The 27156-nt window shown below is 48.8% G+C and overlaps 1 protein-coding gene across 2 annotated transcripts in view; it reads left to right on the top strand.

Annotated features, from left to right (window-relative positions):
* The first annotated feature begins 251 nt into the window (after positions 1–251).
* The window catches only part of UBE3A (ubiquitin protein ligase E3A), a 49669-nt gene continuing 22764 nt past the window's right edge, over positions 252–27156 (top strand). The window contains exons 1-2 of one of the 2 annotated variants that reach the window (XM_066579167.1): positions 252–672; positions 19585–19629. In XM_066579167.1, coding sequence (XP_066435264.1) covers positions 548–672; positions 19585–19629 — 170 coding nt within the window. In that variant the 5' untranslated portion in view covers positions 252–547. The remainder of the gene's footprint in view (positions 673–19584; positions 19630–27156) is intronic. The other variant, XM_066579176.1, reaches the window with a different exon arrangement.

A 27156-nucleotide genomic window follows, 5' to 3' on the forward strand; every position in this document is an offset into this window, starting at 1 on the left:
GGAGCCCGCCGCCGTCTCCGCACGCCCCGCCCCCTGACGTCACCACGCACTGATGTATTCTTAGAGCTGTCAGGAGAGCGGCTTCCTTTCCAATCCTGCACATCTGCGCATGCTCCGCCTGCGCCCTGCCCGAACCATAGAGAAAACCCGCAGTTCAACTTCCGCCTTCCCTTCTGGACTGCCCCTGTAATGAGTGAAGGTTAGCCTAAAGTCTATGGTACCGTGCCGCGATGCACGCTGGGATACCCCCGCCCTCTTCGCCGGTCCTCCCAGTTTGCGCTGCCCGAGGTCCGTGTCTTGTAGCAAGATGGCGGAGCTGGGCTCGGGGTGACCAGACAAGAAGAGAAAGCAGCAGCCAGCGAGCCTTGTAGTTGTGCGTGACACCGTGTGACCGCGCCCGATATCCCCGCCGTAGTGAGCCCGCGCAGCCTCATGTCAGTGTGATAGGCTGCGCTCATTCATCCGCCGCGTCTGTGTGTGCATGGCCCGGGGGGCCGGCCCGCTGGACTAGTTGTGTGCTTGCTGCTGGATTGTGTCGGGTTCTCGCATGAGTTCACCGGACCAGAAGCGGCGGCAGCAGCAGCAGGAGAGAGAGGGAGCCCCGGAGCCCGAGGAGAGGAGCGCACACACCCCCTGCCGGAGCAGCCCGGAACTGAGCCCCGGAGGAGACAGGTCAGGAGGCGGGGAGGGGGCACTATGACAGCTCGGTACGGGGCGGCAGTGTCACGTGACAGGCCACTTCCAGCTAGTGTGGCAGCAGACTGGTAGTGCTAACTTACCCCCTGTCATCTGGCTCTGCCGGTCTAAGGGATGCAATGGAGAACTGTCAGAACTAGGAGGGCAGAGGTGTCTTCTGGAGGCTTTCTGCTTGTCACCAATGGTGGACCAGCAGGGGGCCCAGATGTCCCCATCTGTGGGGCAGGATGTAATAGATGGCTTCACTCCCATTATAATCAATGGTGGCGATGCCTTCTACTACACTTCTAGCTTCTCGTTGCCCGGGATGCTGAGCGGCAGACCCCCGCCGATCAATATCTGTAGGATCGGTCATCAGTGGTAAATTCCCGAATGCCCCAATCCTATTTCTGCTCCTATATTCCAAAGCTGATTGGTTGCTCTGGGCACCCGCTTTTCCTTGCGCAGCTTTGATAGATCCCCCCCCCCCCCCCATTGTATGTTTTAGTTGAATGTGTTTTTTTTTTTTTTAGCCCCTCACTGCATGAGCTGCCAAAAACATTACAAAAATTATATTCTATATAATCTGCACCTGACTGACTATGCCATCTAGTGGCTGCCCTGAGAACCACGTAGTAATACCGATGGAGTGTCTCATATCTGTTACACCATGCTGTAGAAGCGGAACCGTTCACTTAAGAAATATATGGAAATGTGTACTGTATCATATGATACAAAATGATTGAAGGGTTAATTAGCTCCACAAAGGCTATATGTAAATATAGAACATCCTGCCAATGGCGATCATCTCTGTGAATGAGCAGTGTGTGACATATATATGAAATGGCTAAGAGCGCCCACTAGAGGGTCCACCACAAACTACCGCATACTGTTCTGGACAGTGCGTTGTCACATCGGCTCCAGTATGACATGCTTTCTGTGGTCTGTTCCCTCATTAAAACGGACTGATATGCTGCTGCACTGTATGGGCCCCCCTGACATGTTACGTGGTAGTTGATATGCCACCTTCGGTATTACATTCCTGATACATGTTCACAGGCTGGTTTGTTGCAGGAATTTCTGCTGCCGCCCCATTTATTACAGTGTGGCTTTCAGAAATCTTTGCACCTCCTGCTGTAATACCGCATTGCGACAAATCTGCCAGTGTGACCGCCCTCTAAATGTTAGGTTGCTAGCAAATGTCTAGCCTCATTGGCTGCCTGGCTTGTAGGATTTCATCCAGCCCTGATCACTTCTTTCCTCTAGTACAGCAGTCCCCATCCAGGGTCTCTGGGGTCACTTGTGGCTCGTGTCCCCCTGCAGTATGCGTGTATTTAGTTACGGCCGTATATAATAATAATAATCTTAATTTGTATAGCGCCAACATATTCCGCAGCGCTTACAAAGGGGGAATACAGAGACAAAAATTACAGAACCAGTTGATGGAAACAATAGGGGTGAGGGTCCTGCTCCAATGAGCTTACATACTACTACAAGTAATGGGGGAGATACAGAAGGTAAAGGGCTGGAGATGTGTACAGTATGGCGGGGTGGAGAGTGAGGGAGTATATATTCACCTGCTATAATATGACATCTGCTAACCGTATGATAGACTCCTCCCGTCCCGAGAACAATGAGGATTTGGGTGGAGGAACAGTAACACTAATAAAGGCCCATTTACACTGAGTGATCACTCAAAAATGGCTAAAAAGCGATCATTTTAGCGATAATCATTGTGTCTAAACGCAGGGCCATCGTGCACTTTTCGGGCACTGCTAGCTGATTGTTAAATTCAGTCCAACCTAAAAATTGTCGTTCAGCCGGGGAGTGCTGATAGCATTGTTATACATCGCTGATCTAAGACCCTACATGATGCTCTCATTAACCAGGGCTGCCCCCATGAGCCGTGCTGACCAGTCGGAGCTGCATGTTGTGTCTTAGACTACCGATGCTACTAATCCGCAGTGTGCACCAGATAGTCAGAAGTGCGGCCACTTTTATCCAGAAACGGAGGGTCACTTTAATCATGTTTCTTTTATATAGTTTTTTTGAGTAAGGAACACCCAAAGGAGGTCTATAACGCAAAGGCCATTCAGGGCCATAAATAAAGATTTAATTGAAAATGGAATCATTACGATGCTGGACATTATCTCTTAGGCCACTCACACTCGCCACTTTTTACTGCTATTGGCACGGCATCCCGAGCACCACGCTAACCGCGGTACCACACCCCCATTGATTTCAGCTGAAAACGCAGCCAAGGAAGCTAGAAAAAAAAATCAATACTCACCTAGCTAGCGCCGTCCGGGTCCCTGCCGCTGTTCTCCAGAGCTCCGGGCGGGCTTTTTGGCACTTGTCATCGCCGACAGAGCATCTTTTGCTACTGATGGGGTTTGAAGACCCCGCCTTCAGCAAGAGATTGCTCTGATTGGCTGAGCCTGCGAGCTCATCCAATCACAGCCAGCACTGGATGCACCAATCACAGCCATTCATTGAATGGCTGTGATTTGTTCATCGAGCGCTGGCTCTGATTGGCTCAGCCAGCGCATTATGATGAACCTATCGGAGCAATCTCTTGCTGGAGGGGGTCTTCAAAGTCTGTCTCTAGCAAAAGATGCTCTGTCGGCGATAAGTGCCTGGAAGCCCGCCCGGAGCTCTGGAGAACAGTGGCAGGGACCCAGACGGCGCCAGCTAGGTGAGGATTTTTTTTTTAAGGTAATCCGCTTGTGTTTAGCACTGTCAAACACGTGGTAGCAAATTGTGCGACGCAGGACTTGAAACAGTTAAAGATAGAACATGCATCACTGTCACAGCGTAGTGTAAGATAGTGGTTTGTGTTTTGCCGCTTGTGTGAGCAGCCCCATTGAAATGAATGGGAGCCTTGTACAGCGTTTAGCGCAGCGTTGAATGCTGTACAAAAACGCCTGTGAGGGAGGCCTAAGGCCTCGTTCACATGGGCAACAAAGTCACGTAATTTTGTTGTGTTGCGGCAATGCTACAAATCGCATGTATGTAAAGCCCATGCTTCACACATTAATTCACATGTGCGATGTTTGGAGTGTGTGACATCCAGACGCACAAACCTCATTGGTCCCGCTATCTGCACGTGGCTCATGAGGTCTTGTAGCCCATGTTTCTCTATGGAGCCTTCCTCTCTGTTGCATCGCATGAAAACGTGATTTTCGTGCGGTGCGATGCAACTTTGACGGTAGGAAATCCTACTGTCAAAGCCCTGATCTACGCTCTGGCTGCAGGGAAAAATAAAAAAAAAGTATACATCCCCTTAGAAGCGCTATCAGCCCGGCCGCATCTTCTCCCCGATTCCTGCACCATTCTTCATCTCTTCTGGCTGGGGGTTGAAGAATCCCCTCCTCCTGGAAGCGCTGTGTCTGATTGACTGATGCTTAGCCAATCACAGCCAGCGCTTGATTTTTCAATCCATGGCCAGAAGAGATGAAGACCGATGCCAGGGACTGGGAAGAAGCTGCAGCAGCGCCAGACAGCGCTTCTAGGTGATGTATTCTTTTTTTTTTTTTTCTGCAGCCAGGGCTTATTTTTGGAGTAGGGCTCAGATATATGGGACAGCCAGAGACCGTTCTGCAGCACGTGTGTTGTGTATGAATTCACTCCAAGTATATACCCCGGAGATCTTGTGCAAGAAGCATGCTGCTATGTGGAGAAACTGCTATTCTAGAACAGACGCTTCTACAAATAAGGGGAAATTCTCATCTGCGCTGGAAATTCCGGTTTCCTCTTCCATTATGGGAGCAGGAAAATGGAAACCCCTGGATGACCGGACCCATCTCCTAATAGAACCAAACTCTGCAGAACTGACCCTATTGACTATAATGGGGTCCATTAGGTTCCTGCACCTGTCCGACATTTTATCAGACGAAAAAGCCCTGCATGCACAATTTTAAGGCCTCGTTAACACGGCATCACCGCCAGAAAATTACTGCTCTATCGCATCGCTGGTCCATACAGTACATACGGATGAGCTTTTAGGAAATATCCACATGGTGTGGAATTGAAATCTGCTGCATATTTTAAATCCACAGCCTGTCAACTGTTTGCGGATGTCACTGTAGACTTCACCCGCTGCAAGGTAAATCACAGTGGGTCCGACCCGTCTGCACACACCCTGAGGGTAGAGGCACATGCAAGTTTGCTGCAAAATTTACAGCTTTTTGCAGTGGATCTCATTTGTCTACATTGAAAGCCGTAAAGTCTGTAGAGGAGTTACTCTGCATTTAAAAATGTACAAGGGTAACATTCTATGCAGAAACATTTCGAGAGCGCGCGGGTGACAGAAATCCACATCTCATCTGCTTTAGGCCTCATGTCCACGAGCAAAATCTGATTTTAAATCCGCAGCGGATCCGCACCCCATAGGGATGCATTGACCACCCGCGGGTAGATAAATACCCGCGCATGGTCAATAAAAGTGAATAAAAAAAAAATGGAGCATGAAAAAAAACGTGACATGCTCCATTTTCGTGCGGGTCTCCCGCGGGGACGGCTCCCGCAGGCTTCTATTGAAGCCTATGGAAGCCGTCCGGATCCGCGGGAGACCTATAATAAGAATAACTTACCCGCAGCGGACCGGGCAGGTCTTCTCTTCTTCAGGGCCGGATCTTCTCGCTTCGGCCCGGCGGATGTGCCTGGCGCATGCGCGTGGCACGCTGCTGGCGTGCCGAGTACATCCGCCGGCCGAAGAAAGAAGATCCGGCTGTGAAGAAGAGAAGACCTGCCCGGTCCGCTGCGGGTAAGTTTATTCTTATTTATTCTTCTTTTCAGCACTCATGTCCGCGGGGCAGGAGGGACCCGCTGCAGATTCTCCATGGAGAATCCGTAGCGGGCCTGATTTTCCCCGTGGACATGAGGCCTTAGGCTAACTTCACACGGGCCGTGAATCCCGTCCCCATATCGCGCTCCCCGCCATGTGATATACCTGAGGCGTTTTCATCACTCTGGGGATGCAGGGATCTCCCGGTGCGCCGGCCCCATTACAGACTGTGAGCGCTGAGATGTGAGATCACGCAGCCAGATAGAACATGCTGCGATTTGTTTCCTGCATCGCCATTTGGGAAAACATCGCTCATGTGTATGACACCATTCAAAAGAATCTGCCGTGTCGTGGGACTCTTGCTGCACCCGTGAACCTACTCCAAAGAAAAAACCTGCCAGAAGAGGGTCCTTTACTACTTAACCTAAAATATAAAAAGACTTTGACTATCCTGTTTAGGGAGTTCTGATCGTTTGACCTCACAAGGATGAGGCTGTACTGCTGAGAAGTTCTGCTGAAGATATGTCCTCTTCACCAGGTTGTCATGATGACCCTGTGTGGGTACAACTTGCCATTTAGAATAGTGTTTCCCAAACTCCCATCCTCACGCCCCCACTACCTGTGGCAATGTCTAAGGCACTGACGATAATTACATCACCTGATCTGTTGGAGGGTGGGGGTGAGGATTGCAGTTTGGGAAATCATGATTTAGAACAATAGCTACTTCTGTCTCTCTACCCGCTTTTCCTGAAAATGATACCTACCCCCAAAATAAGCCCTAGCACGATTTTTAAGGATTTTTAAGGATGCTTGAACTTTAAGCCCTAGTTAAGGGTAATAGTCAATTTAAATGGTGTCCAGGCATCTATACATAGGAAAAGTTAAACCATTTGCAGCAAAAATTAATATAAGACCCTGTCTTATTTTCAGGGAAGCGGCATAGTAGTAATGTGTGGACGTGGATATATTTGGCAGTTTGATTCTGTACCAGATATCCAGTTCCCCGGAGAAATCAGAAGGAAACGTCATCAGAATCTGTCAGCAGTTCAGTGTCCGGCCGGTGACTACAAGTGATCACATCTCACCATAGGTTAGAGACTTAAAAAAAAAAAGGAACACATTTGTAATGGACACTAAAGCTTTTCTTAAAGGGGGATTCCAAGATCAAATTCCAACATGGTCATAAATCCTATGATGTCGGGGACGTAATCCCATGCAGCAGTGTGTGTAATGACTATCCCTTGCCTAAGGTTGTATTTACACGGGCAAGTGTGATATTGCGCTGAAAAATCCAGACCGATATCGCGCTTGTAAAACTGCACTTTTTTTTCTTTTTTTTAATGCAAGTGTGATGGGATTTGCATGTTTTTTTTTAATTGGAAAATGTAGAAATCTCGTTGTGAATGGAATTTTTTTGTTTGTTTCATTACCCACTGGAAATAATGGGCGAGATTTCTGCGGACTTGCAGACAAACAATACATGCTCCGATTTTCCTATCTTGCAACATCACTGGCAGAGAGAAATTTCACACGTAAAGGGACCCATTGAAAATAATGGGGTCTATTTTCGAGCGTCTCACGATGCACAAAACGCACACGGGAAAATAAGCGATGTAAAGACACACTTAAAGGGGTTGTCTAAGTTAGGCCGCTTCCACACGGGCGACGTGATATTGCTGTGCGAACTTGCGATTTTGTGTTGCTACAAAGTTGTACGACTTTACAGCACCACGTGCAAGGATTATGCTTGGAGCAGGGGAGGAGGCTTGAAATATAAGCCCTACCCTTAAAATAAGCCCTAGTTCCATCCAAAAAAGGGGGGGGGGGAAACCAAAAATACATCACCTTTTCGGCACTGTCATCTCTCCGCGTGTCTCCCCTGAAGCTCCCTGGCAGTTGCTTGAAGTTCTCTTACAGAGCTTCCTGATCGGGACTTTGAAAATCCCCGCCTCCAGGAAGCTCTTCCTCTGGCTAAGCCACGTGCTCGGGAACCAATCAATCAGTGCCAGCGCTCCAGGAACCAATTACAGCCATTTAATGAACAAAATCACACAAGACAAGCACCCATGTGGCAGCGGCCTTAAAGGGGTTGTCCCGCGGCAGCAAGTGGGTCTATACACTTCTGTATGGCCATATTAATGCACTTTGTAATGTACATTGTGCATTAATTATGAGCCATACAGAAGTTATAAGAAGTTTTTCACTTACCTGCTCCGTTGCTAGCGTCCTCGTTTCCATGGAGCCGACTAATTTTCGCCGTCTAATGGCCAAATTAGCCGCGCTTGCGCAGTCCCGGTCTTCTTCTTTTTTCAATGGGGCTGCTCGTGCTGGATGCCGGCTCCGTGTAGCTCCGCCCCGTCACGTGCCGATTCCAGCCAATCAGGAGGCTGGAATCGGCAATGGACCGCACAGAAGCCCTGCGGTCCACCGAGTGAGAAGATCCCCGCGGCCATCTTCATCAGGTAAGTAAGAAGTCACCGGAGCGCGGGGATTCAGGTAAGCGCTCTCCGGTGTTCTTTTTTAACCCCTGCATCGGGGTTGTCTCGCGGCGAACGGGGGGGGGGGGGGGGGGGGGGGTGTTTGAAAAAAAAAAAAAAAACCCCGTTTCGGCGCGGGACAACCCCTTTAAGGAAATCCCTGTCACTGGTTGCCCCATGTGTTAAAGTAACAAATTGGCGGTTACCATTCCCTGCCGGCTCCAATCTCTGACTTTGTATATAGGTTGCTGTGACGTCCCGTAAACCTGTTGTAGCAGCCAATGACAGCACTCGGCTATGATCACTGAACGCTATCATTGGCTGCCAGCAGGTTGGTTGATGGGCTCAGATTTACTGCAGCCTTTAAAGTGACATGGCGGGGACGAGCAGTGGAGATGTGAGTAACAGCTGATTTGTTATTTTAATGCATGGGGGACCCTGTAACGAGGGATTCTTTAACTCTGGCAACCCTTTAAACAGGAGCAGATCTCTTCAAAGTAAACTTCATACTTTCTCTGTTTGGATTATCTGTTTTTCTTGCCTGGATGGTACCAGTGACTCCCATTGTCTAGATCAGTCCTGCCATCAATAACCATCCTATTTTGGTTATATATAGCAGAGGTAGTTTTTTTTTCTTAAAGGGCTCGTCAAAGTAAAAATTTTTTTTTTCTTTCGCCCATGTTAGAACATGATAAAACCGCTTATACTTCCTCTCCCGGTATGTCCTGTGCCGCAGCTCATTCTCCGCTCTGTTTACTGGCTGCAGCAGCCTGTTGATGATCCTAAACACAGACCAGAGGCAGAGCTGCAGTGTGGAACATGTGGGGAGAGGGGAGTATAGGAAGTTTTATTATGTTTTACCATGGGCAAGACGGATTTTGGAAAAAAAAAATCACTTAGAAAACCCCTTTAAAACAGTTGTCCAAAGTAGGAAGAGAGAAGTTAGGAGTTCACTGCTGCTGGAGAGCCGAAAAAGATTCTTTTTTGGGTGTGGGAAGCTCAGGCCGTCTGACCAAATTGTTCTAGTCGTTATACATTCCCTAAAAGAGAATCTCAGAGGGGATTTGTTCTTTCGATTTGGGCATATGGAGTTAAAGGGGTGTTCTTAAGGGAACATTTCCTGATGATACATATTATAAAGGCGCTTGAACCTCATAGCCCAGGATCCCTTGCTAGCGGTAAAGTGAATGGGATTTTGAGGACTCCTGTTCACACGTTGCTGAAAATGTCCCTAGTGTAACCTGACCTCCGGTGTAGCTTGTAAGTCTGCAGCGTGATACTTTATGCTGTGGAGATCCATTGCGGATGTCACCTCTTCAAATGAGGTGGTGAGATCTGATTCCAGATTTGTGTTAGGCCTCATATACATGTCAACCACTCAATAACATGGTTATTCCATCTGTGCGATGTGCACAACACTGCAAATTACACGTCCTATCCTCATGTGAGACGCGCGCAAAAATAGGAAATGTAGCAATTCTTTTTCAGACTTGGACCGTTGGTTCAAGAGAAAAATCGCTAATGTGAATGAACCCATACGAATGAATGGGTTAATTTTCCATACAAGTTTTGCCCGTCTCTGACACGGACAGAACCTGTGCAGGATTCTCGCTCTGATTTCGTGCTTGCCAACGTGTGATGTCGCCCTGGGTGTGCGGCGTTTGTGTTGAATCACATCAGGAAAGTGGCCATCTCTGCAGAGTGTTTTTCATTGTTTTCAATGTGTAACCATCGCCGTGCGATGCTGTGCAGGCCGTATTGAAGACAATGGGTGAGGCGTTGCGAAGTGAACGTCCAAAGATGGGACATGCCACAATTTTTTTCCAGCACCACGATGCGGGAGAAAAAAATAATTGCTCGTGCGTATGCACAAAAATGGCGTTCATTTTCGTGCGGCTCGCGACGCACAAATCTTGCAAAACTTTCTCAGACACGTGAAAAGTGCTTCACTGAACACTGCAATGTTTTCCCTGGTGACAGGCGGCCTCCATCCACAACACCTGGTGGGTTGCGTTCAGAAGTGGTTGCCCGGTGGCTGTGTGCACTGTGTTGCTGGCTCAGTATTCGTAGGTGTGAGGAGCGCCGTTCTGTGCACACAGCGGCCATTTGTAGGTGTGTTTACGCGCTCCTGTTAGGTCCTAGCAGTAGCTGAAAGCTGAAACTTGCTGTGGATCGGTATCTAAATCGAAGTCAAAGTCCGCACCAATGCTTCAGGTTTTGACACGGATTTTCCACTGCAGAAAGCCCTAAACATTTCTATTATGTGTGAACATACCCATATAGACCGCCCATGTTTACTGCTTGCCCTCACCAGGTCTGCTTACTGCCGTAAGCCTGTTGGTCGGAGGGTTCAGGCTGCTGCAGCCAATCACAGACCTCCTAGATCTGTGATTGGCTGCAGCAGCCTGTGACTTCCATAGACTGCCTCTTGTAAACAGGCCCAACACGCAGTAGGGATTTTCTGTGCTGGATATGCTGGAAGCCAAAAGTGCTGAGTATATAGGATCTTGTACTCCCCATGGCCACACATAATAAAACTAAAACCTCTGAGCAGCCCTTTAAACAGACCCTGTCATCCAGTCCAGCCTGCTTTCTGAGTAGTGTTTGTGTGCGGCGTGCTCCTGGTAACGACCAGCCTGGCCCCATAACAAGAAGTGTCACTTTTATGTCTTGGGTCGGGACTACATAACATCTGTATCAGCTTACTAGAGAGGAATGCAAGTGTGCAGTTGGTGAAATGCGGCGGCCTCCTGATATAGTACATGGCGTTCAATCATCTGTGGGTCAGCGGCTTATTTAGACTTTGACTCAGCATTGGTACAAGGCCTCAAATACATCAATATGGAAAAGCTAGTAATCGGTTGATTACAGCTATACCACAGTCTGTTTGTAGGGGGGAAAGGTAGAGGGTAAAATCTGCTGAATCATTGGTGGTTGGTGTATTTATTACTCAGCAATTAAAAAGAAAAAAAAACTAAACCTTTTGTTCCACTTGTGTCAAACACACAGACAACTGTACAGCAGCTCCCTAACACAGCAATGTGAGAAAAACTAACCTTTACACACTGCACCACTTTGCACCTTCCCTATGTAACATTGGCTGCACTATTACACTTGCCTGTCAATGGCGCTTACCATGTGAAGTTACAGATGGAAACCGGCAGCGTTTTCGCTACATGTGAACATGATTTGCTTAAGGCCCAATGTCCACAGGTGGATCTGATTAGCAGAATCCGCCCGGGTCATCCGTGCAGAAGATCCGCAAGTCAAGCCGCCCATAGGGAAGTATGGGGGTCTGCACATTAAAGCTTGCGGACTTGTTTTGTGGACCTTTGGTACATAAAACAAATTGCATGCTCCATTTCAATGCGGTACCCATTGAAGTCAATGGAAGCTGTCAGATCCACAGCCCGTCTGCAATTGAATTACGGACAGGTGGCAGATTTCGCAGGAAAGCAGGAGTTTTAGAAAAAGGGGGGAAAACCCCTCCACTGCGTAGTGCAGCTGGGCATTGGCCAGCGATTCTGCAGTGAAAAAAAATAGAAGACCCGGACAGGTATGCAGTGCCCTCGGCTGCGGGCAGGGTCTGACATGAGGCCAAATCCCATTCGCTTTGAGAGTAAACTGGTCAGCTGCGGGTTTTTCACAGCATTGCTGCTGTAGAGTAACTGCAACATTTCTGCAACGTATATACGCGCCTCAAGTGATCTTTGCATACTGGACTGCTGCAAAGAAACGCTGCACCTAAAAATGCTGACAGTAAAGCGGATAGTCTCTTGCCTGCACTGTTTCTCATTGTGCAGGATATTCTGCATCATCCTGAAAGACTTGTAAAACTCCTGCCCAGGATGCAAAGGGTTAATGTGCAGTTTCCCTTTATCACCCGATGGATGGATCAAGGCCCTCTTACACCTAACCATTTATCATTTGAAAAATGTCAGTTTGCTCCTTTTGTATCTTGCAGCCTGGGTAAGCGGGCAGATGATCCTCCAATAGTTTAAGTGGATGAGAAGGGCTGAACAATCGGGCTGTAAACCGGACAAGCCAACCATGATTCTCATGATTGCATGAAACGAATCAAAAGCAACACAAATTATCGCTCGTTACCGGTTTACACTGAATATTGTACATTTTTCATTGTTTAACGGACCTTTAATTGCGACCACAGCTCATTCATTAGCCCCTTTAGATTTCACCGAACACTTGATTATCGGAGCCCGTGGCAGCATTTTGTCTGGATTTACCAATGCAATGGGCAAAATCCGCATGTGGAATTTCAACGCTGAAAATCTCACTTCTGTACATATCCATATCAAGAAAGATGCGGACTTTTAAAGACGTAATTCACATGGAATTTTTCCGCAGTGAATTCTGCCATGTGACTATATAAATTTTGCACCTCGTGTCAATTTCTGCATGGGTTTTTTTTTTTCGCAGTATGAGATTTTGAAAATTGTATCCATTTTGCTGCATGTGGAGGGTCTGCACAGAAAATCTGTGGCAAATCTGCCATTAGGGTGCGTTATGTAGCGGATTTGAATTCAATTGAAGAGGTGAAACCTGCTGCAGATCAGCAACAAAATTCACACCTCGCCCACTAAATGTGAATACCTCCTTGGGCTACATTCACACAAGCGCAAAACACTCATCACTATGAACTCCATTCTTTTGAATGGAGTCCTATTCATTAGGATTTTTTCCCCCCTTTCAGCGATGCTCAGAGATTAAAAAGATGCTGGGGTAAAAAAAAAAAAAATGTTCACCTTCACAACCAATAAAATGAGTGGGGATTTGTTGCAAATTTCCTACGTCTTTTTCTACCATTCTCTGCCACATTGCAAGAATACAAAATCGCGGCATGCTCCATACAGCTACAATTTATGATGTTTTGTAGCTGTTTCCATCGCACGAAAATGTATTTTTTGTGCAGTGAAAAGCAAACTTTTACCGTAGTGGCTTTTCATCCTTGTTGCATGACGAATGTATGTAGCAGAGCTGTGTGTATGTGTGGCGCGTGTATGTGGCAGAGCTGTGTGTGTATGTGGCAGAGCTGTGTGTGTGTGTGGCGCGTGTATGTGGCAGAGCTGTGTGTGTGTGTGGCGCGTGTATGTGGCAGAGCTGTGTGTGTGTGTGTGGCGCGTGTATGTGGCAGAGCTGTGTGTGTGGCGCGTGTATGTGGCAGAGCTGTGTGTGTGTGTGTGGCGCGTGTATGTGGCAGAGCTGTGTGTGTGTGTGGCGCGTGTATGTGGCAGAGCTGTGTGTGTATGTGGCAGAGCTGTGTGTGTGTGTGGCGCGTGTATGTGGCAGAGCTGTGTGTGTGTGTGGCGCGTGTATGTGGCAGAGCTGTGTGTGTGTGTGGCGCGTGTATGTGGCAGAGCTGTGTGTGTGGCGCGTGTATGTGGCAGAGCTGTGTGTGTGTGTGTGGCGCGTGTATGTGGCAGAGCTGTGTGTGTGTGTGGCGCGTGTATGTGGCAGAGCTGTGTGTGTGTGTGGCGCGTGTATGTGGCAGAGCTGTGTGTGTGTGTGGCGCGTGTATGTGGCAGAGCTGTGTGTGTGTGTGGCGCGTGTATGTGGCAGAGCTGTGTGTGTGTGTGTGTGGCGCGTGTATGTGGCAGAGCTGTGTGTGTGTGTGGCGCGTGTATGTGGCAGAGCTGTGTGTGTGTGTGGCGCGTGTATGTGGCAGAGCTGTGTGTGTGTGTGGCGCGTGTATGTGGCAGAGCTGTGTGTGTGTGTGGCGCGTGTATGTGGCAGAGCTGTGTGTGTGTGTGGCGCGTGTATGTGGCAGAGCTGTGTGTGTGTGTGGCGCGTGTATGTGGCAGAGCTGTGTGTGTGTGTGGCGCGTGTATGTGGCAGAGCTGTGTGTGTGTGTGGCGCGTGTATGTGGCAGAGCTGTGTGTGTGTGTGGCGCGTGTATGTGGCAGAGCTGTGTGTGTGTGTGGCGCGTGTATGTGGCAGAGCTGTGTGTGTGTGTGTGGCGCGTGTATGTGGCAGAGCTGTGTGTGTGTGTGGCGCGTGTATGTGGCAGAGCTGTGTGTGTGTGTGGCGCGTGTATGTGGCAGAGCTGTGTGTGTGTGTGGCGCGTGTATGTGGCAGAGCTGTGTGTGTGTGTGGCGCGTGTATGTGGCAGAGCTGTGTGTGTGTGTGGCGCGTGTATGTGGCAGAGCTGTGTGTGTGTGTGGCGCGTGTATGTGGCAGAGCTGTGTGTGTGTGTGGCGCGTGTATGTGGCAGAGCTGTGTGTGTGTGTGGCGCGTGTATGTGGCAGAGCTGTGTGTGTGTGTGGCGCGTGTATGTGGCAGAGCTGTGTGTGTGTGTGGCGCGTGTATGTGGCAGAGCTGTGTGTGTGTGTGGCGCGTGTATGTGGCAGAGCTGTGTGTGTGTGTGGCGCGTGTATGTGGCAGAGCTCTGTGTGTGTGTGTGTGTGGCGCGTGTATGTGGCAGAGCTCTGTGTGTGGCGCGTGTATGTGGCAGAGCTGTGTGTGTGGCGCGTGTATGTGGCAGAGCTGTGTGTGTGTGTGTGGCGCGTGCATGTGGCAGAGCTGTGCGTGTGGCGCGTGCATGTGGCAGAGCTGTGCGTGTGGCGCGTGCGTGTGGCAGAGCTGTGCGTGTGGCGCGTGCGTGTGGCAGAGCTGTGCGTGTGGCGCGTGCGTGTGGCAGAGCTGTGCGTGTGGCGCGTGCGTGTGGCAGAGCTGTGCGTGTGGCGCGTGCGTGTGGCAGAGCTGTGCGTGTGGCGCGTGCGTGTGGCAGAGCTGTGCGTGTGGCGCGTGCGTGTGGCAGAGCTGTGCGTGTGGCGCGTGCATGTGGCAGAGCTGTGCGTGTGGCGCGTGCATGTGGCAGAGCTGTGCGTGTGGCGCGTGCATGTGGCAGAGCTGTGTGTGTGTGTGGCGCGTGCATGTGGCAGAGCTGTGTGTGTGTGTGGCGCGTGCATGTGGCAGAGCTGTGTGTGTGTGTGGCGCGTGCATGTGGCAGAGCTGTGTGTGTGTGTGTGTGTGTGGCGCGTGCATGTGGCAGAGCTGTGTGTGTGTGGCGCGTGCATGTGGCAGAGCTGTGTGTGTGTGTGTGGCGCGTGCATGTGGCAGAGCTGTGTGTGTGTGTGGCGCGTGCATGTGGCAGAGCTGTGTGTGTGTGGCGCGTGCATGTGGCAGAGCTGTGTGTGTGTGTGGCGCGTGCATGTGGCAGAGCTGTGTGTGTGTGTGGCGCGTGCATGTGGCAGAGCTGTGTGTGTGTGGCGCGTGCATGTGGCAGAGCTGTGTGTGTGTGGCGCGTGCATGTGGCAGAGCTGTGTGTGGCGCGTGCATGTGGCAGAGCTGTGTGTGGCGCGTGCATGTAGCAGAGCTGTGTGTGGCGCGTGCATGTAGCAGAGCTGTGTGTGGCGCGTGCATGTAGCAGAGCTGTGTGTGGCGCGTGCATGTAGCAGAGCTGTGTGTGGCGCGTGCATGTAGCAGAGCTGTGTGTGGCGCGTGCATGTAGCAGAGCTGTGTGTGGCGCGTGCATGTAGCAGAGCTGTGTGTGGCGCGTGCATGTAGCAGAGCTGTGTGTGGCGCGTGCATGTAGCAGAGCTGTGTGTGGCGCGTGCATGTAGCAGAGCTGTGTGTGGCGCGTGCATGTAGCAGAGCTGTGTGTGGCGCGTGCATGTAGCAGAGCTGTGTGTGGCGCGTGCATGTAGCAGAGCTGTGTGTGGCGCGTGCATGTAGCAGAGCTGTGTGTGGCGCGTGCATGTAGCAGAGCTGTGTGTGGCGCGTGCATGTAGCAGAGCTGTGTGTGTGGGCGTGCATGTAGCAGAGCTGTGTGTGTGGCGCGTGCATGTAGCAGAGCTGTGTGTGGCGCGTGCATGTAGCAGAGCTGTGTGTGGCGCGTGCATGTAGCAGAGCTGTGTGTGGCGCGTGCATGTAGCAGAGCTGTGTGTGGCGCGTGCATGTAGCAGAGCTGTGTGTGGCGCGTGCATGTAGCAGAGCTGTGTGTGGCGCGTGCATGTAGCAGAGCTGTGTGTGGCGCGTGCCTGTAGCAGAGCTGTGTGTGGCGCGTGCATGTAGCAGAGCTGTGTGTGGCGCGTGCATGTAGCAGAGCTGTGTGTGGCGCGTGCATGTAGCAGAGCTGTGTGTGGCGCGTGCATGTAGCAGAGCTGTGTGTGGCGCGTGCATGTAGCAGAGCTGTGTGTGGCGCGTGCATGTAGCAGAGCTGTGTGTGGCGCGTGCATGTAGCAGAGCTGTGTGTGGCGCGTGCATGTAGCAGAGCTGTGTGTGGCGCGCGCATGTAGCAGAGCTGTGTGTGGCGCGCGCATGTAGCAGAGCTGTGTGTGGCGCGCGCATGTAGCAGAGCTGTGTGTGGCGCGCGCATGTAGCAGAGCTGTGTGTGGGGCGCGCATGTAGCAGAGCTGTGTGTGGGGCGCGCATGTAGCAGAGCTGTGTGTGGGGCGCGCATGTAGCAGAGCTGTGTGTGGGGCGCGCATGTAGCAGAGCTGTGTGTGGGGCGCGCATGTAGCAGAGCTGTGTGTGGGGCGCGCATGTAGCAGAGCTGTGTGTGGGGCGCGCATGTAGCAGAGCTGTGTGTGGGGCGCGCATGTAGCAGAGCTGTGTGTGGGGCGCGCGTGCATGTAGCAGAGCTGTGTGTGGGGCGCGCGTGCATGTAGCAGAGCTGTGTGTGGGGCGCGCGTGCATGTAGCAGAGCTGTGTGTGTGTGGAGCGTGCATGTAGCAGAGCTGTGTGTGTGTGGAGCGTGCATGTAGCAGAGCTGTGTGTGTGTGTAGCGTGCATGTAGCAGAGCTGTGTGTGTGGAGCGTGCATGTAGCAGAGCTGTGTGTGTGGAGCGTGCATGTAGCAGAGCTGTGTGTGTGGAGCGTGCATGTAGCAGAGCTGTGTGTGTGGAGCGTGCATGTAGCAGAGCTGTGTGTGTGTGTGGAGCGTGCATGTAGCAGAGCTGTGTGTGTGTGTGTGTGGAGCGTGCATGTAGCAGAGCTGTGTGTGTGTGTGTGTGTGTGGAGCGTGCATGTAGCAGAGCTGTGTGTGTGTGTGGAGCGTGCATGTAGCAGAGCTGTGTGTGTGTGTGGAGCGTGCATGTAGCAGAGCTGTGTGTGTGTGGCGCGTGCATGTAGCAGAGCTGTGTGTGTGTGGCGCGTGCATGTAGCAGAGCTGTGTGTGTGTGGCGCGTGCATGTAGCAGAGCTGTGTGTGTGTGGCGCGTGCATGTAGCAGAGCTGTGTGTGTGTGTGGCGCGTGCATGTAGCAGAGCTGTGTGTGTGTGTGGCGCGTGCATGTAGCAGAGCTGTGTGTGTGTGTGTGGCGCGTGCATGTAGCAGAGCTGTGTGTGTGTGTGTGTGTGTGGAGCGTGCATGTAGCAGAGCTGTGTGTGTGTGTGGAGCGTGCATGTAGCAGAGCTGTGTGTGTGTGTGGAGCGTGCATGTAGCAGAGCTGTGTGTGTGTGGCGCGTGCATGTAGCAGAGCTGTGTGTGTGTGGCGCGTGCATGTAGCAGAGCTGTGTGTGTGTGGCGCGTGCATGTAGCAGAGCTGTGTGTGTGTGGCGCGTGCATGTAGCAGAGCTGTGTGTGTGTGTGGCGCGTGCATGTAGCAGAGCTGTGTGTGTGTGTGGCGCGTGCATGTAGCAGAGCTGTGTGTGTGTGTGTGGCGCGTGCATGTAGCAGAGCTGTGTGTGTGTGTGTGGTGCGTGCATGTAGCAGAGCTGTGTGTGTGTGTGGCGCGTGCATGTAGCAGAGCTGTGTGTGTGGGGCGCGTGCATGTAGCAGAGCTGTGTGTGTGTGTGGGGCGCGTGCATGTAGCAGAGCTGTGTGTGTGTGTGGGGCGCGTGCATGTAGCAGAGCAGTGTGGCGCCTTGCACCACCAGAAACACGTACTATATAACTTCCTAATAATTGCTAGTATCAATGTGCTGTTTCGCACTTTGTGTTTGCAGGTTGCATATTGGAGGATTCTAGTGATAAGCTGATCGCTGCATTTCTGTGGATGTCAGTGTTTTCAGATTGATAATAGCTGGGTATTTAATGGGTAAAATCTTGCAATCAATAATAAATAGACCCTTAAGAAAAATTTGTCGCCTACTTTTAGCTGTGCAAGCCAAGCTTATGGGCTGAGAGTAGGTGACCGGCTGAGTCTGGGGGAGTAGGTGTTATACTTAGCATGCTACTCCATGCATTAAGCAGTGGGGAATGATGGAGGAGGGAGGTATAACTTACATCCTCGGACTCAGCGGGTCGCCTACTTTCAGCCCATAAGCTTGGACTATAGGACTAAAAGTAGGTGACAGTTTGCTTAAGGGCTCCACAATTTTACAAGTAAATAGACTTACCTGATAAACCGTGCAAGCATTATTTATGATCCCACCTTAGCTACCCCACAGCTACTGTACGGGACCAGACTCTTAGTAACTCACATGATTTTCGCCTGATGCGTTAGTAAAAAAAAAAAAGCAGTTTAGGAAACTAGGGATTCACAATGGCTTCCTTCCAATCAGCGATGTTTTCACTGATGAAAACATTTTGAGAAATCTAAAATCGCAGCATGCTCTATCTTTCTGCGTTGTGCAATTTTTATTTTTTTGCGATAAAATCGCACAATTTTATTGCGGGCAGCCGCAATGCGAGATTTTTTTTTTAAAAGAAAACGCTCGCAAATCGCAGTGAACAAAAACACGATTTTCTTGTGGCAAAATCGCAATCGCCCTTTGTGAAACTCGTCTTAGGATGATGGATTACTGGATTTGTACTGGCAGATGCTTTAGGGCTCATTCCCCCGGGTTTCTTTCCTCCAAACATAACGGACTTCAGTCTGCAGAAGTGGTTTCCCCAGAAAAAGTTTTCTATTGGCCGTGAGCCATTTTAGTTTAGTTCTGCTCATGTTTAGGAGTCTGCACATAAGTTGTGATAATTGTAGTGGCTGGCAAACGAGTGAAAAATTAAAGATATCAATGTGCAGATGAATGCCTCAATTAAATGTTTCCACCCCCGCCCCCCATCTCGGGCATCCCATTTCAATTCACTGTAAGAGTGACAATAAAACATTCAGCCATTACCCTTCTATTCAGAGACTGCCACTTTCTCTTGCCGTGCCACATGCTGCCTTCTAGTTGTTTACTGCCCGTTGCTAGGGAAACCGACCGCTATGGGGTGGAGTTGGAACTACTTGTGACTCTGTATGTGACCATCTTCTGGGTGGCCGGGCTCTCAGGAGCGCATGCACACTAGCTCCAAGCCCAACCACCGCTACCTCCTGCTTTCTGATATTCCTTTCCATAGAAGGACTCCTGGGAGTTTGCTGGTGGTTGGATGTTCTAGTGTGCATGTACTCCAGAGATCCCGCCAGAAGATGACGACGGAGTTGTAAGTGACGGCCAACTCCATTCCATGGCGGAGGTGGTCGGTTTCCCTGGCAACAAGCTGTAAACAACTGGAAGGCGGCAAATAACACTGCAGGAGTAAAGGGGCGTTTTCAAAATGGGAATGTAATGGGTGAATGCTTTATTTTCACACTTAGAATGAATTGGGATGAAATACCCCTTTAAAGGTGTATTTGAGCACAGTATGTAGGTTTGCTGTAGGGCACTATTTCTGTACGTCTGAAGGTGCTGTGGTATGTTGGTGCTGTATTGAATTACTTAGTAAGATACATATATAAAACGATGATCTCTGTGTTTTTACAGATCACCAGGAGATCCTAATTCAGAAAACCTAGAAAATAGCCGAATGTAAGTATAATGGGCCTTAATAGAAAAATACTGTATGGATATGTGTAAACTACTATGAGACTTGGCTAGCTAAAAGTCCAAAAACTAGGTAGGTGATAGAGTGCCTTAAAGGGGTTACTTTTATGCCCGTCTGATTGTTCCCAGCAAGAGAAACCAAGTAATCTTGTAGATACGATAACTTTTAATGGCTGACAAAAATACATGATGTTATAGCAAGCTTTCAAACCTCTCAGGCATAATGTCCGTGTAATGATGTGAAAGAAAAAAAAAAAGTCATGCTTGCCCCGGTCACTGCTATATAGAAGCTGGCTGTGGTCACATACGGGGTACTGGTGCATCTGGTCTCCACTGGAACTATGGGTGGAGACATGGGTTGGCCAGGCAGAGTGACAGGGAACACCCATGTAACACCCCCTAGGTTAGGGTTAGTGTAAGGGATTTATAAGGGTTAGGGGTTACTGTTAGGGTTAGGGATGTGCTCACCACCCCCTCCTGCGCTGTGCTGTCTGCCTCTGGCGAGGACTCGAAGCTGCTGTTCGGCCGGACCTCGCATCGAGTGGCGGGGAGAGACAGTGGGAGTGGCGTAAGCTGTGCCACCGGAGGGGATGACCGATATCTGCACTGATGGGAGGCCTCCAGGGAGAGTAACAGCAGGGGACTTACAGCCCTCTTACAGCGGTTCCGGGTTACGTGCCTAGCGGCTCCATACATGGCGGCATGTGAGAGTGTCTTTAACTGCGTCTTGGCTGTCTTGAACGCCGGAGGTGGATGGGAGGACAGATTCTAGTGCCCATGGTAGGGGGAGGGGACACTAACCGTGCTGGAGCTGGCAGGCCAGAAGGGAGAGCGGTAGTAAAAAAAAAAAATAAAAAACAGCCGGGAGGGGAGAGGATGGTAGAGCGGTACCTAAAGTGACAGGGGAGTCGTGGGTGGAGATGGCAGCTCGCCAGGGGGAACACTCACAGCGGGCACAGATGCTGAGATGCCGGTCCGACACAGGAACATTGCCAAAGCCACTAGGAAAGGTGGGACCTAGTTTTGTGTCCATCAGCCAATCCTTCTTTGTGCTTGTCACCTGCCCTTCCCTCTATAAATCAAACAGGACAACCCATGTCTCCACCCCTAGTTCAGGTGGAGACAAGATGCATCAGTATCCATGTGCTGTTCATTGTGCACATGATTGCTCAGCCAATCACAGGCTTCAGCTGTGATTTTTGCCAGACTGCTGTAGGCTTTGATTGGCTGAGCAATCACATGCACAATAATTAGCATGTGGCAGTAGCCTGCTTTCTTGGGTTCGCTGCCACTGTGGCTCTAGTGCTACATGGGTACGACTGGAAGAGTAGGGCGTTTTTTTGTTTTTTTTTTGTTTGTTTTTTGCATTCTGCTGCCATAAAAGGTGTTTTCAGTCATCAAAACCTTTTTTTAATGCAATTCGTACTCCAACCTTGTTGCAATTATTCTTCTTAGAATGTTAAAGCACCATTAATTCCAGGGTGATGTACGTACAACAACAGGGATTTAAATACATTACATATGAAAAACAGGACTAATAAACATGAGCTAAATGAGTTACAAACTGAGGGAGAAAGGACCCTGCCCATAAGAGAAGGGGAATAGAATACAGTAGGTGAGGATAGAAGCTGCCCATATAGTGCTGGCAGCTACTGTAGGTTATAAGGTTTTCTAAAGAGGTAGGTATTGAAGTGGCTTTTGAAACTTTTCCAGGTTGGTAGAGAGTCTGATGTGTTAGATTAAGGAATTTCAAAGTATAGGTAAAGCATGGGAGAAATCTTGGAGACAATCAGGTGAGGAGTATAGAAGGTCATCCTGCAGAGAGTTGGCTAGGTGGTAATGCCAGATGGAAAAGTGAGGTAGGAGTTGCACTCTAAGGATAGCAGATAGAACACTGCAGTAATGTCCGCTCTTGCTGTATTGCAGCACATGAAGTATTAGCCACACTGAAGGGTAAGGTTTACCAGCGCTTCCTGCAGCTAGACAGCCATTTACTTGTATGGCCCACGGAGGACCTGAACCCAACCCTCCCACCACACACATTTTGAGCTGCATTGCCTATAGGCAGCCAGTGACATGGAGTCAGATAACTGATGACACTATCTCCTTACAGTACGGCTCTTCTGCTTACATATTTGCCATACTTATTCACCTGTGACGCATTTTACTAACAAGTGTACCTCCACTTTTATTATAAAGTCACCACGTATGCCCAGAAGGTGTTTGCTTCCAGTTTCCAATACGCTGCTGTGCCCTGCCGGCGTAGGTAGACTAGATACCAAATGAGTACTCGTGGGTGTTAATTTTGAATTCATTATATCACTAAAACTCTGAAGATCGCCATAAATATGAAGTGCTGATCACAAACTTACATTAACAAAGATTGTCACATTCATGGATCATAAAAATCCCTAAAGAAGCAAAAAACCCCCCACTTTTTGTAATGCTCAGCAATTGGCAGATCATGCTACAAACTACGTGTTTGTCGTTAATGGAATGTTTAGGAAAGGGCTTATTCTCACTTGTGTGATAGGTGACATTGTTCAGCTCCATCATAAGAAACAAACAATGGCACAGTGGAAGTGCTGATCTTGCGCATGATGGAACTAAACGGCGCTGGATGGAACCCATCGACTGTAATGGGTTCCGTCCGGCTGTCGTTACGCACTACAGGGTTTTTGTGGAGAAAATAACACAGCACTAGTTAACCCAGGATTTTCACAGCAATCGGCAATAAGGGCTCCACAGGGAGCCTCTGATGTTGATGGGAGTGAAGCCTAACCTGCCCGTTTAATAGCCAGAAACTTTAAACTGTTAAAGGAGCTTTCCCACAAATGACATGTATCCCGTATCCACTGTAACAAGGTGCCAAGTCACCTGGTCCTCCTCACTGCTGGACCACAGCTGATAAATGTCATTTGTAGGACAAAGGCTTCATGTCCACGGGTGGGTTTGATTTGCGGAATCTGCGGGGCACCTGCAAATCAAGCCGGCCATAGAGATTCATGGGCATCTGCAAACGAATTAAACCATGTGGACTTGATTTGTGGATCTTCTCGTCCGGAAAACAAATTGCAGCATGCCCTCTTTCTGTGCGGGTCCCTCACGGACGGCTTCCATTAAAGTCAATGGAAGCCATCTTATCCGCGGCACAACCGCAACTGACACTGTGGATGTGCTGTGGATCCACAGGAAAGCAGCAGTTTGAAAAACTGTACTTCGCATGTCTGACGGCGAGCCTTGAGGACCATGCACAGTATAGCAAACCCCGAAGTGGAGGGATCCGTGCGGACGCCACTGCCGGGGAAGTGCAGGTACGCAGCGCTCACTGGCCACGTGCAGGGCTGGATTCTGCGTGGGATTTCCTGCACAGAATTCGATCATCCCGTGGACATGAGAGCAAACCCTTTACAATGATTCTCATGTTGGCTTAATTGATGCTATGTAGCAGCTCCCCTGCATCATATAAGTGGCATAACACGTATGATCCGTCATACCAATCAGTGGAGCGCTGGAGTACTTCCTTTGTGTCTGTGCATGTCCTATAAATGGGACCCCTGAACATTGGTCGGGGTATTTAAAGGGTTAATAGCCACGATTGGCCGCGCGGCTGATTGCAGCTATTGCCTGCGGGTGTCAGCTGTAATAAGCAGCTAATGCCCGCACTGTATGGAGAGATGGACGCGCCATCTCCCTCTATACACGTTTTGCAATGGCAGGACGTAAAAAACACTATTGGGCCATCACGAAGGGGCTAAAATTGCCTGAGAAAACGAATGGTCTGAGCTGCATATATTGGGGATTGCAGATGGCCGTTTTCTGAACGCTTTGTCGTTCGTGGGAGGGCTGAGATTTTGGACAACAATGCATTAAGTTAAATCGCTAATCGATCTCTGTCTTGATCTGTGGCTTGGTCTGGACTTCCACTGATGGGATGTAGATTTGTTGTTTGGTATGAACAACTTTTCAACTGCAACACCCAACATCAATTGATGGGGGGGGGGGGGGGGGAACACCCCAGCAGATGAGTGTTCTCCATGGGGAGGAGAGGTCTTCCTTTGTTCAACATCTTCCATTTGTGTTCGTGCCCATTCTTGACAGAAACTAGAATAAATCCTCCTTTTCAGCCATCAAAAGCTCTAGTGCAGTGTTCCCCAACTCCAGTCCTCAGGGACCCCCAACAGGTCATGTTTTCAGGATGTCCTCAGTGTTGCACAGGTGATGTAATTGTCAGTCCTCAGACATTGCCACAGGTGTTCTTACCATAGGATATCCTGAAAACATGACCTGTTGGGGACCCCTGCTCTAGAGCCTGGCCAGTATAAGACCTGCATACCTAAAGGTAAAGCTGACAAGACCACTTAGCTAGTTTTATTTTATTTATTTATTTTTTTTAATTAGTCAATCAAAAGTGGAGGAACACTAATACTTCTTTTCTCTGCAGCTCTTATAACAAGTGTCACCATAATGGCAATTTCCATCTTGCAGTTTAAGGATTAAAGACTCACCTTTGCTTCTTTTATCCCTAATTCTATAGGCTGTTATCACTGTTTTCCTGTGCACTTGCTCTGTAGCAATGTATAGCTAGTTGCATGTGTTGTGTATAATTCAGTGGCCTACTCTTTGCATGGCTTTTGCTTGTATCAGCATATAGCAATGTTAAGCATGACACTTGTGCCTGCAGAAGCTATGGGGATGTAGCCATCAAGGAGACGCCAAACATTAAAACGAACAAGCACGTGTTTTTAGAAGCTGTGTATTTATAGAAGTAACCTCTGGCTTATATCCAGGCCCTACGTGGCTCTAGACATTGCCCAGTTTGCTTTAAAGGGGACTCTAACAATGTTGGCTATACACATTTGCACAGTTTTGCTTAAAGAATGACTAAAATGCCTATGCAGCCAATCTTAATTTTTCGCTCAGGCATAATCCAAACTATGCAAACAAGACATGTCATCAGTGTGATTATGGAACCATGAAGTCCTCCGTATGAGTGGCCACACAGCCAATCACAGCCATCGCTTCATGTATTTACTGTATGAAGTGGCTGAGCAATGGCCACGGCTTAGCCAAATCGAAAATCCATCCCCCATACAACACTTCAATATTTGAGATCCAACAGCATAGACAGTTTGAGTGCTGCTGACATTACTACTTCCTCCCCCATACAGTGATGACTCTGATTTGGTTGAGTGCCCGCTCAGCCAATCACAGCCATCGCTTTGTGCAGGGAAGGGATGTTTGAATTGGCCATGGCTCACCACTGCTCAGCCAATTCATACAGTAAATGCATGAAGCAATGGCTGTGATTGGCTGAGCGGGCACTCAACCCATCGCAGCCTTCACATGAACAACTAATCACAACCATCGCTTTCTGGAGGCAGGATTTATGAATCCTGGCACCAGAAAGTAATGTTTTATGAGCTCTGAGGACTACAAGAACCGCACAGACCTCCAGAGAGCAGCAGGAGGGACCTGGACGAGCCTTCTAGGTAATGTATGTTTGTTTTTTCTCCCATGTAGTGTAGCTAGGGCTTATTTTTGGGGTAGGGCTTATATTTGAAGTCTCACCAAAAATCCTGAAAAATCGGGGTAGGGCTTATTTTTGGGGAAACACTCTGATAGGGATCCAAGCACTGGGTCCATCAATGATCCCAACAATGGGAGGCCCAAAGGTCCTTGCATGAAGGGAGCGGCAATCAAGCATGCTCCTCAACCCATTTGCATGGGACTTCCGGAGATAAGAGTTTGTGCTGCAGTTCGCACATGCAGGTGGCCAGGAGTGACACTATGTAGGCAGAAATTAGAAAGGGGACACAGCCCCTAACCAGTGCTGGCAACACTTTCATTCTCAGAATTGGTGGGTTCCAGAGCATGATGGCATAACCCAAGTGATATAGCATTATTTTATCAGATGGGAAACCCCTTTAATTTCTGTAGCGTGGAAAAAAATGCCTACCGATTCCAATAGAACAAACAGTTGTTTTTTTGTATTTTTTATTTTAAAAAAAGTTTCCTTTCATCGGTGATGGTCATTATAAAAGAGAACCAACACTCTACACCTCAAAACCTTCGTGTTTAGTAGTAAAAACTTACTATTGAAGTGTTGAATTCAGTAAGGAAGATACTTCAATTCAAAATGTTTTTGTGTTAACTGTGTTTCTATAAGGGAGGATGACCTCTAAAGCGTAGTGTAATATATCCCAGCGACTGTATTGTACACTGCATTACTTACTCCTGTGTAGTACTCTACATGTATACTAGTTTTCATGTTCCTATTTTGTGTCCAGACAAGTTACTGTGTTGGAGCAATAGTGATGTCATACATGCGTGTATTTTATATGTATCCTTTTTTTGTAATAATTAGACCTTTTTATATTTAGAAAATTTGTCTTTGCAATGATCCTGCTCAGATTATGTCTGTCGCAAACCAACCGAATGTATTACTGATATTACATTAGAAGACCATTCCTCATGGAGCCATGCTTTTCACTTTTTTCACTTCCTGTTTTTAAATATTTACCTGAGTGGAGTTGGCGCAGGTGCACTGCCGAGCTCCACGTAACGGCACACCTGTTCCTGGGCTCTGCCAGTCCAGTATTCTCATATTGTCTCTTTTTTTTAAAGAGCCATTTAATGACTTGCCAAATATGACTGCAGCTAATGTCAAAGTGGTCTGATGTTACAGGGAAACTAATTTCTTTAGACTCTTAGACTATATGGGAAATTTTAGTAATTTTAGTTATTCTAAAAGTTAAACTGTCTCCATACTTTAAAACTACGGTACTTTGTGTGAATATGTTAGCCTATGTGATAACTAGCAACAATTCAAATCCAAATTCAATTTATTTGCCTAAATGACGTTTTTGTGCTGAAAACAATCTAAAGTGCTGGCCAATGGGTGTCTCCTTTCTAATTTGCCGTCCACTGCTTGTGAAGCCCATCTATAGTAATAGAGACACCAATATGGATTATGGGAAGTGGAGTTGAGTGTTCTGATTCTGCCCATAGAGTTTTATGTAGGGGGAAGGAGGAGGGAGTGGGAGAGACTCTCTATTGACTACTGCAACAATGTTGGTCGGTGTTTACAACATCAGAAGTTACCAAAATTGCATCTACACAGCTCATTACTGTTGTATAATGTCCTGCATGTTGTAATTTTTCTGTGTGTGGTACAGAGGGTTGGTGAGCAGAATCAGCTGTTTTCTCTTTCTCTATGTGCAGTGTATGGAAGATATCAGAGCAGTTGTCTCTACCCACCAGCTCAGAGATGACTGAAAACTAGAGATACAGCCTGCAAAGATGAAAACTGGTGATGCATGAAGGATACAGTCATATAGTGGCCAGATATAGTGTTCTTCCTCATATTCACATATTCAGAATAAACTGCAAAGTGTGTATACTTCAGCACATGTGAAGCCATGTCTGACATTTGTACTTGGCTAATAGCAAACATAGGCTGCCTGCATACGGCCGGATTTACACTGCAGAATTCGGAGCGGAGCGTCTACC

This window comes from Eleutherodactylus coqui, chromosome 1 (genome assembly GCF_035609145.1).
Source record: "Eleutherodactylus coqui strain aEleCoq1 chromosome 1, aEleCoq1.hap1, whole genome shotgun sequence".
NCBI classification, from domain to species: Eukaryota; Metazoa; Chordata; class Amphibia; order Anura; family Eleutherodactylidae; genus Eleutherodactylus; species Eleutherodactylus coqui.